Genomic DNA, 16,924 nt, shown 5'->3' on the forward strand with positions numbered 1-16,924 from the left:
ACACTCCTTTTTGGGGACGGTGCTTAGACTGGAACAGCTTAAACTAGTTATAAAATTCCCTTTCAGGGAGGTGTTACGTGCTAAGTTCGTCTGAGCCGGTTCAACCTCACACACCTGGCAAGAAGCTGCTCTTTTCGCCTGTGTGGCAATCGGTTCGGCACAGGGGCTGAGCAAATGGCAGAGCCAGCAAAATCTGTGTACTCAGGACCAGAATGGATGGTGGGTGACGGGAGTGAGGAGCACAATCTTCCCTTTTGTCAACAGCAAGCTGTTCTCTCTGCTACCCTGTGATTTCCTAACGTGTAATTTCAGCCTCAGATGAAAAATCAGCTCCCAGAATCATGCAGCCACCCTCCCCAGCCCGACGGGCCATGCTTCCCTGCTCATCAGTGTGGCATTTTGCTAGGGTTAACATCCTGCAGTTGCCACCCTGTTCGACAAGGAAAACATTTATTCAAACAAAGCAGGTTCAAACGCCTCCCTCTGTACTGAATGAAGCAGAGAGGATGAGTGTTGGCTCCCAGAGCGGCTTTGACAAGGGGCAAACACAGGCTTGTACAGAATGACTTTGAGCCCTTTGCAAATAGAGCTGGCTGTCACCGAAACTTAGGGAAAATGCATCTCTAAAAGGTCCAGTGCCCTCTTTTTGTGCACAGGCAAGTCTCGGCACACCCGAAATTGAATATTCTGGGAAAGATCTTCCTGCGCTCACTGGAACTGTGCCTCACTGACCGATTCAGAGAAAATGCTAACAGAAAGCAGCATTATCTGTAAGTGGAAATGTTTGCATTCCTCCGGGCACGTGCACCGCGGGATGTGTTTCAAGCCAAAGCCAGCAGCGGTTGCTTTGAGGCTACAAACATGTTTATCACCTCGTCTTGAACTTCAGCACCAGCACTCCGCACTCAGGAGGGATTTGAGAGGCTCCTGCACGTAAAGGTGGGTTTGCTGATTTGGTGTAAAAACCTCAGGATTGGTTTTTATTCCAAGCAGAAGTCAAACACTTAGGATGCCGAATGGAGTGACACCCAAACCCAGTCAGCCTCTCCTTCAACATTAAGGTGTTGTGTGAGAACACAACACTCAGGAGGGATTTCTTTCTGAAATCTAGATTTCATTAGCCATGCGTTTTTGGACTTTTAAAACGTGTATCTTGTGGAAAAATCGTTGCCAGCAAACAAAACTCCGGGCTCCTCTGTATAGCAGTCACATGCTCTTAATAGTGAGTCACCTGCTCTGTACAGAAAGGTAAGGCCTTAGCTCACTCTGATAAGCCTGGCTGATGATAATAGGGCCATTGTGGAAATAAGGCCCCATTGTTCAAAGGCTGGCGTGCCTGCCCAGGGAAAACAAAAGGAAACGTTTCTAGCCTTAAAAAATCACAGCGGAATTGCAGGGGTTGGCAGCAGAACAAGTCAGTCATGTGCAGAACTAAAAAAAAAAAAATAAAGAGAGTCAACAGCAGCTTTTCTGTTGTGCAAATAAGAAAAGATTCTCCACTCGTTGTGACCTTGTACCTGCAAATCCCAGCTGCCTATGTGGGATGAAGCCTGGAAAGGCTTTTTTTTTTTTTTTTTTTTTTTTTTATTGGTACCAGTGCCTGGTTTCAGCTTCGCTACCAGGTTTGGGCTTGGGATTGTCTAGGGGATGGTGTCAGCAGCTCACAAGCCACGGAAAAGGGGGAAAAAACGCGGAAAAAGTAAAAAATAAAATAAAATAAAATAAAAGGTTTTATGCACTCCCTGATGGCAAACCCCATTGAGTTTTACACTGGGAGAAGCAGCAGCGGGTGCCGGCCGCCCCAAGGGCCAGCACCTCCTGTCCCATCCACGTCCCCATTTGTCCCGGGGGGGGACACTGCCTCTGTGGGAGCAGCTCCCCGGCTGCCAGGCGGGAAACAGGGGCTGTGAAGGACTGAGAAAGGCTGAGAAAGGCTGTGAAGGGCTCCGGGCCCCCCCTCAACCCCACAGCCCAGGCGGGAGCCGCTCCCCCAAGCGGGCACTGTTGGGAGCTGTAGTCCCGGGCTCGCCGCACTACAAGTCCCAGCCTGCCGCAGAAGCAGCAGGAGGAGGAGGAGGAGGAGAATAGGAGGAAGGAAGGAGGGAGTGAAGGGAGGGAGGGAGGTGGGAGGCATCCAGGCGGCTCGGCTCAGGGCCTCAGCCCGGCCGGGAGAGCCCCCCGGGGGCGGGCCGCGGCGGCATGCGGCTCCCCGGCAGGCTCGGCCCGCTCCGCAGCACCGCCCTGGCTGCCCGGCCGCCGGGGAGGGACAGGGGCAGGGGCAGGGACAGACACACGGATAGGGACAGGGACAGGAGCAGGGACGGGGACAGGGACAGGGATAGGGACGGGGACACGGCAGCCTTCAGCCGCGGGCGGCCGGCTGGCACCATGGCCGAGGAAGCCAAGCGGCTGGCAGCCTGCGCGGCGGTGGACAGGCACGTCCAGGTGAGACTCCGGCTGCTTTCTCCGTCCCATCCCAATCCCTAAATTCGTCCCCGAACCCTACTTTCTGGGTGGGACACCCCCAGCTTTTCCCTGCTTTCCCTCCCTGTGAGCTGGGCTCGCCCCCAGGCTCGTCGCCCCCCAGCCCAGCGAGCCCTGTGGGGGTGGCAGCCCCATGCCAGGAGGGAGAGGGGCGAAGGGTTTGGGTCGCCCCATCAAGGGTTGGATGGGATCGGAGGTGTCCCAGCTTTGGGGTAGGTGGTGGGGAACATTTGGAGGATCGGTGGTTGTCGTCGAGCAGTGGGTTAACATCAGGGAGTGGGTTATCGCCGAGCCATGGGTTATCTCGCCATCTCTTCAACAGCGCTGAAGAAGGGGTGTAGGGCTCCAAGTCCATATTAGCACTCGTGGGGAGGGAAAAATCCCTTTTTCCACCCTGCTTGCCCCCAGCCCGATTGCCAGCAGCTTCCCTGGTGTCCCACATGTGTTTTGCTTCCTTTGCAGCCACTCCGTCCTCCCCCAGCACCCTGCAAAGCTGGCAGTGGGACGGGGAGATCCCGATTTGCAGTGGCATCAGCTCCTTCCCTTGCCGAAAGCAAGCCCCAAATTTCACAGCGTGTGGGTTTGTGAAGGGTTTGTGCCACCAGGAGCAGGGCTGCTTGGTGCCTGGCACTGCGGGGTGTCATGCAGTGGGTGCACTTTGGGGCAAAACGTGACTCCCGAGTCGTGACTTTTGCACTATTTTATGGCCAGGACAACTTAACAGTGACGTTTGGCCCTGTCCCAACTGGTTGAAGTTCAGGGCCTGGCTAATAATGAAAGAGGCAGCGGTGGGGTTAATATCGCAATGTTTGCTCTGCAAGCTGGCTTGAAACAAGTTGGAGTCCCCCAGAGCTGAATGGTCTCAGCTATTGCAGAAAACCCATCTCCCTTTCAGCTTGTATCGGGAGGGAGCAGCTGCTTTGCCCGACAGTTTTGCTTTTGGCCGTTGCTGCTATCGCTGCTAGCAGAGGGAGCAATAGGATTTCCAAAAAAGCAGCCTCCTGTGTGTACCAGGCACATCTGGAAGGTGCTGCTGGGTTTGGATTTGGGTTTGGGGCTGGGTTGGGCAGGACACGGCTCTCTACTGTAAGCTCATGGCACTGGGGCTGCCCTCCCTAACATCAGCTCCTTGGGCAGCCTGCAGCAGCTGCATTAGGTGGGGATCAGGAAGGGATCCCTTTTTTCCTTTTTCCTCCTTCTTTCTCATTTAATTAAAGCCAGGTCAGTGTTTTTACCCCCAGCGCTTGTCCCTGGGCAGGTGTGAGAGCAGAACCCACGGTACCTCGAGCAGACACCGGGATGGAGGAGCTCCAACAGGAGCAGCGCAGGTAGCACGGAGCCCTAAGCTGCCTGGGGACAGCTGGCTCTGCCTTTATACAGGTCCTCCAGCACCACAGAGGACTGAAGATGCCCACGAGGAAACTTTGGCCTTCGTGCTGCTCATCTCCAGTTCTTCGCTCATGTCAATCCAAATCTTGGAAACTTTTGCTGAACTGGCCGTGCCTGTGAGGTGTTGCTGGTCTGTAGCTCAGGGCAGGCTTGCTGTGCACCCGTTTTTAAAATTGGGTGGGTTTGGGCTGGTTTTGCCCCTGCTCTGGCTGAGGTTGGAGCTGAGAAGGGAGAGATAGGAACTGTGGTAGGTCAGGGGTTGTGACAGCACTGCTTTAGAATGGCTTAAAGTGAATTTTGGGAAACCTGCTTAGCCCAAAGGCTTGCCACCTTCTATGGGAGGGTGCTTTGCCCCTCCTCACTGATAAACAACTTCAGTTTTATCTCTGTTGATGAGCCTGGTGAGATCTTCCCACCTCATTACAATCGGGTGGCTGATGCCGAGGCTTTCACCATTGCTTTAAGTCTTCCAGAAAGTTGTCCCAGCCTGCAGAGATGAGGTCAAGGAGATGAAACTGCCCCTTGCATGGCCAAAACGAGCCTTGCTCGCCCCTTGCAGCTGCTCTGCTGGGCTCTGCCAGCTGGGCAGGTGAAACTGAGAAGCCCTGGGAGCTGTTGGGCTTCTCCCATGTCGTAGCTCTGCTGGCAGTGTCGCAAGCACGCGGCGGCGATCTGTTGCTTTCCCCTTCTTTTGCAGAGTCACGATGGTTAGGAAGAGCTGGAGCTGTTTGTGTGCTGGGTTTCAGATAACTTTATTATTTTTTTTAAGCTTTTAAGCTGCAGAAGGAAGGGAAGTCATTAATCGTAGGGGAGGGTGACCTGCCTTGAGCTCTGCCTTTCCAGGCAGGCTCATGTCCCAGTAACGTTTCAGCTGCAGATGTGGCTTTGTCCACATCTGCTGAGCTCCGACTTGTTGCTCACGGAGGAAGAGCTGCCTGACATCTGAGAAGGAACACCCAGCAGCTCTGTGCCTGCACTTCTGGCTGGCTGGAAGTCTTTAGCGTCTGAAATCTCTCTGGTGATACCGTGCCTCCTTAAGTCAATTTAAGCTTTGGATCCCATCCAAACCTGGGGCAAGTACACTGAAAACGAGTGTGCAAGATGCCACAGGCAGTTCTTGCTGGGTGGGAGGCTGAGCTGATAATAAAACACAGGTTTACACAGCAAAGCATCCTCTGGGGCAGGCAACACGACTGCGCCCAACCACCCTCAGCCTGCGGTGTGCTTTAGAAACGTGTCTGTGTTATGGGTGAGATCGCAACGATTCTGGAGCCGGACCACGAGCAGAGAAAGTCCAGGGCCAAGCTGTGTTTAAAACGTGACCCTCTTCAGCACACGCTGCCAGGCTCACTCATCCTTCAGGGCTGTCACCGGAGCCTCCTGTAGCCAGCTCCGTGCCCTGTGTTAGGGGATGGTGTTAGTGTCTTCTAGGAACTGCTTTGCTTCGGCTGCTGGTGCATGCCCAGCATTATTAACAACCCTGCTGGCAGCAGCTCTCTGCTGTTACTGTGCGGCTTCTTTGGGAGATGTTATCTGGAGGCCGTTTCACCTTCTTCCTCTGTGGTATTGGGGGAAGCTCCCAGCTCTCCGGCAGGAGAAGTGCTGCCGTTGCCTGCTGGTGAACCGCAGGGAGCTCACGTTCCTCTCTGCCTGCTCTCGGAAGGAAAAGACTTGTCCTGTGCCAGGGCTGGGGCTTGCAAACGGGGCTGCTTATTCCGAGGAGACGTGCTGCTGGCTGGGAGTGCTGGGAGGCTGAGCCGTGGGACCCTGTGCGAGTGTTTCCCAGGCTTCCTTCCTGCTCTGCACTGGGTTTTTGTGGGGGAGGACAAATCCTGTTGTTTTGGCTGCCCTCGGCACAGTCCCTCAAGGATTAGTTGGAATTCAAGCCCTGATGTGCTGCTGCTGAGGCTGCCTCTGGCGCTGCCAGCAACCAGCAGCGAGCGTGCATTGAGCGCCCCGAGAGCCAGACACAGCGGTACTTAGCGAGCTCAGGTCCTGTAAGAAGTGAATGAGTTGCTTAAAATCCCTCAGGCAGAGCAGGCAGCAGTCCTGCCACGCTGGAGCGAGCTCCTCTCCTTGTCTGAAGCACGCTGTCAGCGGGCATCTCTGGGCAAAGTTCCCCTTGCATGTGCCCAAAATACAGTCTGCTGGAACAGCAGAGGCTTCTCACCATGCCCCACTAACAGCTCTCCTGTCTCTCTCTCCTTGATTTGCAGAACAATCAAGTCCTTGGCATCGGAAGCGGTTCCACGATTGTCCACGCCGTGCATCGATTAGGTAGGGTGCTCCCCGTCACGTCGTTCCTCCTGCAGAAAGTCCTCTTGTCCAGCTGCCCCAAATAACTGGAAACCAGGCGTACGTAGAGCTCGTGCTCATACACTGGGTGTATTCACCCCGCTGCCCTGTCCTGCTCGAAGCCGGAGGTTACAGCCAGGCCTCGTGCTCCAAACTTTTTACACAGAGAGCCCCGAGGAGGGACTGATTCCCTCGGCTTTGCTCAGCAGGGCTGTGCTTTCCACCTGTTCTCCCCACAGGGCCAGGCGATGTGATTTACTGGCACCCACCACAAACTGGAGCTAAAAACCTTCCGGCTCTGCCCAGTCCCGACTTGCTTTGTGGCTCCGGGCCCTGCAGCTGCTCTGCTGCCATTAACCCGTTCGCATGCAGCTCACGCTGCTTCATGCTGAGGGTCCTGCTGAGGTGTGAGCAGGGCAAGGAATTAAATCCTGTTTCACCTTTTTTTATACCCTGCAGCTAGGTCGCTCTGCTTGCCTCGAGGTGCAGATTTGCTCGGGGTGTGATTCAGAAATTTTCAGCCTCTTTGCAAAATTCTCAAGCGAAGCGAACGCATTTTTGCAGAGTGACTGTGAGGGTAATTATCCTCCTACCTCATTACGGCGGGCACAGAGGTTTAAAGTTCCCTTTCGGCCTTGGGACTCTCATTTGGAAGCAGAGCTCGGTGTGCCTCTGGCTGCTGTGGCTGCAAAGTGACTCCCAGCTCCTTGGGCAGAGCGCAGGGCAGGGGACAGGAGGGATCACACTGGGAGGTGGCTCAGGAGCTGCCATTCAGCTGCCTGGGTTTGGCTCAGTGTTACAGCCACTTCCAATTTTAACACAGGATCGATCTCAAAAGAAAAGTGAGATGTGAGTTGTAGCAGCACATGGCCCTGTGTATTTCATCCCTGCAGGGCTGCAGTGCCTTGAAGCCTGTGGCCCACGTGCTCACTCTGATGAGCTGGCTGTTGCATTGTATTTACAAAAATCACATTTTTGGCCGTAGCAATATCATACTGATAGATTTTCATCATTTGAAATTAACCCGGGGGAAGAAATCTTTTCTTCCGTTTCACAGCATACCGTGCCTCATTAATCCTTTCCCTGCCGTATATTTAAATGTTGTATAAGAAATGGGCGCGATGTCCCCAAGGCAACGAGCCAGAAAACCTCTCAGGCAGCTGCTGTGGCTCTGTTTACAAGGAGCACAGCAAAGCCTGTCTAATGGAGTGAGAGAGGGGAGCGGGGCCGATGTCCCAGGAGCTGCTGATGAGGCACAACCCTCGCTCCTCCGCTGCTGGAGACCCAAAGGTTAACGGCTCGTGGGGTCCGGGGCTGGGGGTGTGTTCAAACACTGCTGCAGAAACAGAGCCTGAGCCTCTGCAGGGTGGCACCTGTTGGTGTTTTGAGCGTGACTGAGTTATTTGCAAGCCAAGCAAGTAATTGCGGTGATTCAGAGGGGCTTTTCTGAGCTGATTCCTTAAAGCGAGAGTTGCTGCACTGTGTTTCCTTCTGCATCGAACAAACCAAGGCTTCTGCTTTCTTCCTCCAGCCGAGCGGGTTAAAGAAGAGAACCTGGCAATTGTCTGCATCCCTACGTCCTTTCAGGTAAGCGCTTCCCTCCTTTGTTTTCTTTTAGTCCAGGTGCTCACAAACATCTTTCCTTTGGCTGTGGTGAAGCAGGCTCGTAATGCAAAACACGTTGGAGACGCTGAGTCTCCTTCCCTCATTCTGTACCAGGCCCTGAAAGCTGTGAAAATCACAGTGCAAGCTCTTGTGCTTTCAGGAGGAGCTTGACAGCATGTATCAGCTGGGTTTTACAAGACATTGCGGGAGAGAAATCAGCTTAATTTTTCCTTTGCAGTGCAACTTTTGCAGGGATCAGCTCATACCAACCTAGCTGTTAAGAAGCTGGCGGGGAGAGGGAGAATTGTGGCTCTGTGGTAAAACTCAGAGCTGCTCAGGAAGCTTTTGAGCTGCTTCCGTGCCTGCAGGCAAATGCCTTTGGTCTCTCTGCCTCTGTTCCCTGAGGTGGAAACACAGCTGCAGAGGAGCAGCTGTGCACCTTGTCCCCTTAGGGTAGAGAGGAGACGGTGCCAGCCTGTGGGACAGGGGCCACCCGCGGGGTTTTCAAGCCTGGGTGGCAACACTCCTGTCTGGGAACTGGACATTTATCCTTGTCTTGGTCCTGATGTGGATTCTGGGATTGTACTTTTGTCACAACTTTGTCACCGTGAGGACAATCCTACGGTGAGGCAGGCTGCCCAGAGGGGCCGTGCGCAGTTTCAGAGGTTTGTGTAGCAAAGCCTTGAGCAGCCTGGTAGCTGACCCTGCTGTGAGCTGGAGGTTGGATGGAGACCAACCTAAATTATCCTAAAACCTTATGAAAACGTAATACCCTTGTGCTCTGCGGATGCTCTTTAAACGTGAGGCTCTCTCTTCTCAGCAGTTGCAAACGACCAGTGGCAAACTGGATGTAAAGCAAACTGCTGCAAAGGGAAACAAGTAAAAAAATTAAAATTTTTCAACCTGTATCAGTGCTTCTGTTTCACTGTATTGATGGCCTCTCTTTGATCTGCCTAAACTGATCCCCATCCTGAGGTGCCGTGGGCTGTCAGAACGTATTAAAACTCTTCTGAATTACGTCGTTAGGTCTTGGAGGGAATATAATAGAAGTTTTGTGGTGAGTGTGGGCTGGAGCCTGTCCTGCTGGGATCGTTCACGTAACATTACAAAGTTTTTCTTCCCAGTAAAACATCCAGGTTGCTGGTAAAGGGAAGAGATAGGTCACACACCTGCACGAGCCCAAATCCCCCAAACGTGGGGCTGCCTCGTATCCTGTGCAGTCTCTCAGACCTCAACCCATTCGCAGGGAAATGTTCCCAGGTCAGCAAAACAGCCTCTTATTTTCGCTACGTACAGGTGTAAATGGCTGCCTGAGGTCACTGGCAAGGAAGAATTGCTTTCAGTGGGCTTTTATTCTTCTCCCTTCCCTGTTGTAAGGTTGGGTGATTCCATCACCATCAGTAAAGCTAGTGCCGGGGTAAGTATCCGTCCCTTGGCTTCTGCATTGTCTCTTCTTTGCACCCGGACGCGTGCCGAGAGCACGGAGCCAGACCCTCGTGGGCAGTGACCCATCACTGCCAGGTCCTGCCACTTTGCCCCCCGTTGTGGGAGCTCTGCTGCTGATTTCTGCCGGCCTGCTCTCATCGCCTTGCAAGCAGAGGGCCCGAGGAGAGCCACCTTGTTTCCACGCCGCTCGCTCTGAGCCTGTTTGGGATCTGGCCTGCATGTGCAGCACAGTGTTTTCCAATGCTTTCAATTCCCAGATCCCTGAAATCTTCCTACACGAACACCACGAATGTACACCCACTGACGGGAATCTTTTTGTACTTTGGGAGCCCTCGGGGCAATCCCAGTGCACAGTTTCATCAAGAGCCCTCAGCCCATGGGTGTTAAAGCTGCATGTTATGAAGTGATGTAGATATATAAAAGACACAAGTTGTTTCTCATTGCCAGGGCTATCACGGGCTAATCCTTCTTAGTGTTTCCACATGTGACTGGTGCACTTTTTAGGTGGGTAAAATTGCTGGGAAGGAGTTCATCCAGGTTTCTTGGAATAGCCACAGCACAGCTGGAAGTTCAGACTCGAGCAGAATTCATGCGAGGAGGGACTCTCACTCAAACAGTGATCTGCAACAGAAAATTCAACCCATTTAAGGTTCTGTAAGCTTCGTCTTACATTCAGACAGGTGGACCAAGGGGAGAGTAGCTCCAGGTGCTCTGTGTCGTGTTGCCACTAGAGGGAAATGCACGACTACTTCAGTAAAAGTCTGTCGGGGCCACCAAAGAGCTGTTTCAGAAGGCTTCCCACACTTTTGCCATGAGTTGTGCTTTTCCTTTTTGCTTTTTTTTTGTTTGGTGTTTGTTTCTTTCCGATATGAGTAACACATTCATCGTTAGCTCCACATCACTACGGTGCAAATAATTCATTTTCCTGCTCCCGTTTTTCAGCCAAAGGAAATCCGAGGGGCTAGATGGGTGCAGGGGAGTATAATGTCCCAGCTGAAATGGACATCAAAAATCCCATATGTGTCCTCATGCTTAGACACAGGTGTCTCCCACCAAGCTGATGGGCCTTCCTGCTATCTAGGATGGAGAGACCTGCACTCAGGCCATTCCCTTTGCACCGTCTGAGCATTTTGAGTTCAAACCATCATTATTTGGACAAAAGAACCTGGTGTGGAAGCAGCATTTCCTCCTTGTCGTGCCTTGCTGCTGGCCGAGGCCTCCCTGTGAGCTCAGGACGGAGCCCTGCAGGCTTTCCAGGGAGCCTCCATCCTTGCTGTGGCGTGGGGAACGACCCCACAAGGCTGTTGTCCTTCCCTGCCCCTGATAACTGGTGTTTGCTGTGTTCTTGGTGCACAGGCCCGGCAGCTGATCCTGCAGAACGGCTTAACGCTGAGTGACCTGGACCGACATCCAGAGGTAAGCGGGACCGAGGCCTCACCTGCCCTGCCTTCAGCCTGGCCCTTCCTAAAGCACCAGGCTCATCTGTCCTTGGGGAGAAAAACTGCAGGATGGGAGAAAACTGGCTTAGTTTATTTTTTCCCTGAGCTTTTTAGTTTGCTCAAGCAGTGGTCCGGCTGAGAGGCTGGGTTTTAGGGTGACTTGGGCAGGGATTGTGGGCCAGGAGGCTGTTGAACCGGGCTCCTCCATTTCACAAAGACCACAAATGCCCCAAAATCCCAACCACCGACACCACGAGGTGACCAGAAAGAGCAGGGCTTGTCCCCGGTTGGTCTCCTGAGACGGCAAGTTCGCCTCCTGTCTTCACTGAGAGCAGCACCTTGAGGCTGTGTGGGTGAGGTTTCCACACTGAATTTCTTCTCTCCCTACAGCTCGACGTTGCCATCGATGGAGCGGATGAGGTGGACTCAAACCTCAACCTTATCAAAGGTGGCGGGTGAGCCTTGCTGTCCGTGCGTCTGCGTGGGGCACTGGTGCTGGGTGGCTTTGGGGCAGTCCGATGTTTTCTGACATTTTCTGATGTTTTCTTTCATTCCCTTGCAGTGGCTGCTTGACGCAGGAGAAGATAGTTGCAGGATATGCAAAATGCTTCATTGTTATTGCCGATTACAGGTAAATATTACGGCTTGTTACACCTCTGTCTTGTGGGAGGATTTGGGTGGTCCCGTGTTAGGCTGTTAGAGTTCTTCCAGCGGGTCAGGGGAGCGGGGATAAGTGGAGCCGAGCCTGATTCCCAGTGCTTCAGCAATTGAATCTGGCCTTTTTGCCTTAATTTTCAACTCAGCAGGCCTGCTTACAAGTCAGCAGAGCTTGTGGGGAAGCTGCTGCTCTGTTCTTTCTGAGCTCAGTGATTGTCAGCACGGAATAAATTTCCCCTTCTGTGCGTGCAGCCATGAGGCTGTGGAGAAGCCAATTTCTGTCCTGTTTGTCCAAAGTGTGTAAAAACAGGGCTTATGAGCAGAGCTTTGCACGTTAAACTTGTTCTTCCTGCACACATGCAAGTGCAAACTGAGTGCTCTGTTCTCTAGAGTCTTACACCTGAGGGTTTTGCAAGAGAGAATTTGATGTGTGTTATGTTAATGGTGGTAGCAATGTAATGTCTGACACTAATCCTGCCTCAAACTGTGTCCTCAGGAAAAAATCAGAGAGTCTCGGGGAGCAGTGGAAGAAGGGAATCCCCATTGAAGTCATCCCCATGGCTTACGTCCCTGTCACCAGAGCCCTGACCAAAAACTTCGGGGGTGCTGCAGAGCTGCGGATGGCTGTTAGCAAAGCGGTGAGTGGCCCTGATCGGCCCCGGGTGCCCAAAGGAACCACCTGAATGTGACTTTTTGTCTGATTAAATCTGGCCCCTTGTGTAATTCTCCCCCAGTTACACTTCGGTTAATGAACTGCGTGTTTAGATGTTGGGCATGCTCATGGAAGGCCTCTCTGGCCTCCCTCTCAAAGCAAGCAGCCCCGAACAAGGGGAAGAGGGATGGCTAAGCCCACGTCTGAGGGCTGCTCTGGGTCTCTCTGTTCACAGCACATCGCTGTGCTTGTGGGATCCCTCTCTGTCCTTCTGGGGCCTCCATCTCACCCACACATACCTGACCTGCTGCTTCGCAGGGATGTTTGGGAGTTGGAGAGCAGTCTGTGCTGCTAATGTGTTATGTGGGCAGCTCCTGGTGATCCCAGGCTCCTGAGTGTTACACAGAGCAAGAGCTGCACTAAATTAAAATCAAGGTTGCTTTGTTTCCACTGCCACTGTCCTATCCTGGCTGGGGCAGTGGGGCTTAGCCAGGGAAAAAGAGAGCTGTCTGCAGGAAAAAGCTGGAGATAACGCCTGAAGGCTGAGTACTTGGTGTTGATGCATTTCATCCCTTGGCTAGAGGTCGAGGGGCTGTGTTTAGGAGCCTGAGAAGAGCAAACCAGTTGTTCTCCATATATTGAGACCAGCCTTTCTTGGGAATGCACGTTGGTGCTGCTCCAGCACGAGCCCTGACCTTGGCTTTTTTCCTGCCGTGGTCCTTGCTGGCATGTGTGGTCACAAACCCTGCTCCAAGCTGCTGAGACATCTTGTTCTCAGCCCCAGCTGTCATGTCATTATTGAAAGGACCCAACTGTTGGGGTTTGAGAGTGCTGAGCACGTCTGGGACACTGAAGGCCAGCAATCCTCCAGCTCCCAAAACCTCCCCATAGCATCCAGCAGTACATGGCACACCCATATTGCTGGGGCGGAGGGTCTTGTTTTGGCCTCAATTGTGTATTTTTACCAAGCCTTTTTAGGACATTCATCCGGTTTTACTCTTGCAAAAAGGATCCTTTATCACAGTGATGAAATCACATCATTATTATTTCCAGCTTCTGCATGATTATCTGTGAACTGTATGCAGAAGAATGCGGGAGGCGTAGTTGCCTCGGGTGATGTTTTTTCTTACAGGCTTATTGTTCTCCTAGAGCAGTGCACTGCCCTCCTTTACTTGAACGATGACTTTCTCTGAACTGGTGCAGCGGGGACAGCTCCCGGTGCGAGGCGGTGACAGTCCCTCGCCGTGCTTGGTAGGAAAAGAGCTCACGGTGCTGACAGATGGGTTTGCTTCCCAGGGCCCCGTGGTGACGGACAACGGGAACTTCATCCTGGATTGGAAGTTTGACAAGGTTCATGAATGGAGCGAAGTGAACACTGCCATCAAAATGATACCAGGTAATGTCTGTAACTAAAAAACAAACACTGGCTAAGGCTTGGTCCATGCTAGAAAGCCCTGACCTTGGGATTGTGTGTGTGTTTGTGTGTATGTGTACAATATTTTGTATTTTAGTCACGCCAGCCTTATTCTCTTCCTTACTCTCCTTGTGTCCATTTAGCAAGGAGCTTTTAATGGAGCCACTGGTGGACTCAGGAACGAGGGGTTTGCACTGGGCTGTGTTATTTTCATTTTTGCACTGGGCTGTGTTATCCAGAAACTGCTTACAGCTCCGTCTCATTACTGTTGTGTAGTCCTGGGGGCTCACCTTGCTGTAAGGTTGCAGGATATCGTACCTGTTACAGCTGTTTATGTGCAAAAGAGAAGCAGTGGCCAATGATTCTGTTTCCAAATGGAACAGCTTCTCTGCAAGGACTCCTGAGCAGATGAAGCCTGGCTCAGCCTCTTCTGGCCCTCTTGTCTGGAGTTCTCAGCAAACGTCTGCTCTTGAATCTGGCCAATTTTTGAATGCATATTCTTGTATCTTTTATCTTTGAGTTCATCCCAGATAACTGCCTGCCCCTGCAGCGCACAGCAGGACTGCCTTTAGCTTTACTATTGCTCGTGTATTGCCAGAACGCATAGGAACAGTCTGGGATCCTGTTGCAAAGTGGCAAAATATTGTCCTGGCACCATCATTTAAACAAGACCAGCCAGAGGCCATGAATTTAGGCTTGGTGAAGAGTCCCCAGTAACTTAAAGCTGCTTCTGTTTGGTGGCTTTGCTTCCCTTAGTGCTTATTGGAAGGCTGACTTGCTGAAAACAAACCCGTTTGCTTTTCTCCAGCTCTCAGAGCAGGCTGCCAGGGTGTTACCTCTGCCCTGGCTTGTCGTGGTGTCTGCGGTCTGAATAATTATTTGGCACTTGCTTGCAGCCAACAGTAGATGGCAGGTTCAGACCTTTGGCAGGAGCAGATCTAAACAAACCAGTGGCTGGTGTAAATGAACCAGAGAGCGCTGCTGGGCTGGGCTGTCCCTGTGCACTGCTCTGTATCCTAGCCAGTGTGTGTGGGCTCACCCAGCAGTCTCACTGCTGGCTCTGAGTATTGGTGGCCTCTGTCTTTGGGTCTGTTACAGGACCAGGGTTTTGGCATGCTGAGTGCCACGTGCACCAGCAAGCTGCTGCCTTGAAAAGTCTCTGGGGGCTGCAGAGCTGTGCATCGCTACAAACTGCCAGTGTTAAAGATGTTCGAGGATTTTGTGTGCCTCAAAACAGAGCTGATGCTATTCTGGGCTCTTCTTTTGGCTGTATAAGGAAGGACCAACTGGATGAGCATCGCTTTGATGCTATTTATTTTTTTCTTCCTCCTTGATCTTTGGCCTCAAATCCATTTTGCCCTTAATTCCCTGTAGACAGTGTGATTAGCTTCTCGTGGGCTTTTCTGTGGCTGTAATCTCTGTGGTATCAAAGGTTTAAGCAATGTGAAAAGCTGGCTTTTCTCCCCTGTCCCAGAGGAAGTTTCGGTTTGATTCCTAGAGGAGTCTTTTGCTGGCTGGGAGGAAAGCCTGGAGGCTCTGTTTGAACCCATGGCACTGGCTTGCATCCTCCACCTGCCTGGTTTGGAAACCACGAGCCTGGGTGTTTATGGGCTCTGGCTGCAGCTCAGTGACCACTGTGAAGTTAATAGCACCCCATAATTACGTAATTAAGTGCAACCAGAAGCATACCTGCTAATGGGCTACAAATTGCAGAGGCAGCAGCAGATCTACTGTCTCTTAATATCTGAACAAGCGTTACCCAGGTGTACTCCAAGAAGATAATTTTTCAGACATGTTTAAAAGCTAAAGTGGGTAAGTTTATGGCTGTGTGGCTTCCTCTGACTCCCGTGGGCTGTCTGAAAATGCCTTGTTTGTGGTTGTGTTAGTGTAAAAACGGTGGCTGGGGTGGTGTGAACATCCCGGGGAGCTCTGGGAGATGTTTCTTACTCTCTGTAGAGAGTTTCCTCGGAGGCTGGCTGCGGGGAAAAAGCTTCCCAGGTGTTCCCGGTGTGGCTGATGCAAGTCACCCAGGCTGGACACATTTCTCTGAACCTCTGGTGGCTCCAGCATTAATGCTCTCATTCCCAGGTGTGGTGGAGACGGGGCTGTTCATCAACATGGCAGAGGTGGTGTATTTCGGCATGGAGGACGGCTCGGTCAGCGTGCGGGAGAAGCAGCCCCGCTGATGCCGGCGCGCTGCCTGCTCTGCTTCACCTCGGGCCACTTGGATTCAGCTGTGGTAACGGTGCCAGCCTGACGTTTTGCCTTAACAAGCAGTGGGTATCGCACGAGGCGGACGGGAAGTTGAGCAGAATCCGCTGATGTGATACTGAATGTCTTTTTTTTAAAAAAAAAAACAACAAAAAAAATATATTCTATTTCTAGATATATATATATTTTTACTTTACAGGAATGTTGTCTTTTTTTAAAGAATCATTTAAACAAATTGCTTTAACACTTTGATTTTCTAAGAAATATTTACCAAAAAGAATACTTCTTGTTTTGTGTTTTATTTTTTTGTTGTTGTTTTTCTTTTTTTCTTTCTTTTTTTTTTTTTTTTTGAACAGAACTTGAACCCTTCGGGCTGCTCTTAGCGCTCAATGATTGAGGTCACAAATACAATCCTGTTGCATCATCCTTAGCCACCTTGGCTGGGAGGATGGTGTGCATAATGGGAGCACACCCAGTTGGGACCTGCTGATGCCTTATTTGGAACCGTTTTGGTTCGGTATTTTATGCCTTTTATTTTTTCTACACCACTGTTTTTTAATAGTCGGGATGTCTGATTAATCCTCTGTGCATATGACAAATCTCTGAGCCTAGGGGCACTGTGGTCTCTGCGTCCCTGTGTCTGGGACGTTAATAAGGGCCTTTTTGGGGCCTCTGTATGGAGGAGACATTCATCCTTTGAGCCAAAATCTGTTCTTGTACAACTGCATTAACCCAGTACCTCTGTTAAAGCCTGTTCCAGTAGCTGGAGATGTTCAGAACTTCATCCTTGTAAAAGGAGAGCAGAACCTGAGGGTCCTTGAGGATGTTTACGGAAGCATTTATGAACAGCTTGGGGCAGTGCAGAATACTGTTCTGTGGCAAATTACTGGTTTGGAATGAAGGTTAATGATCACCTCTCGCAGCTGGTTGATTTGTGGAAGGATGGAGCAGAATGCGAAGGAAAACCGAGTCTTCCTGCCTAAATTTACCGTATGTAGCAGGAGGGAGACACTCATTTGATATATTGTTCTCTGTGTACAGGTGCTTTGCATGGTTCTGATGTCAAAATGCAAGCCCTCTTTTTGTGTTAGAGACACTGAAATAAAGAACTGTTATACCAGGTCTGGTGGTGATTGCATTCTTCAGGTAACTACTCCGTGAGCAGGTGGTTGTGAGACTGATTTATGCTCTAGTTCCTTTAAAAGTTTCTGTCTGCATTTTTCCCTTAAAAAAGCACTTCACCCAAGCTAAATTCACCCTGTTGCATTCGATTTCTTTCTGCTTAAGGTAAATACATTATTTTCAATGAACCCTTCTCTAATCATCACGCGT

The 16,924-nt window shown here is 51.5% G+C and overlaps 1 protein-coding gene across 1 annotated transcript; it reads left to right on the top strand.

Annotated features, from left to right (window-relative positions):
* Positions 1-2,112: 2,112 nt before the first annotated feature.
* RPIA (ribose 5-phosphate isomerase A) lies at positions 2,113-16,714 on the top strand. The gene is made up of 9 exons (XM_038178128.2): positions 2,113-2,445; positions 6,090-6,150; positions 7,700-7,755; positions 10,576-10,635; positions 11,049-11,113; positions 11,221-11,289; positions 11,812-11,953; positions 13,264-13,363; positions 15,470-16,714. Exons 1-9 carry the CDS (start codon positions 2,200-2,202, stop codon positions 15,565-15,567), a joined length of 897 nt encoding a protein of 298 aa, XP_038034056.1. The 5' UTR covers positions 2,113-2,199; the 3' UTR covers positions 15,568-16,714.
* Positions 16,715-16,924: the final 210 nt, after the last annotated feature.

Source organism: Anas platyrhynchos, chromosome 4 (assembly GCF_047663525.1).
Source record: "Anas platyrhynchos isolate ZD024472 breed Pekin duck chromosome 4, IASCAAS_PekinDuck_T2T, whole genome shotgun sequence".
Taxonomy (NCBI): Eukaryota; Metazoa; Chordata; class Aves; order Anseriformes; family Anatidae; genus Anas; species Anas platyrhynchos.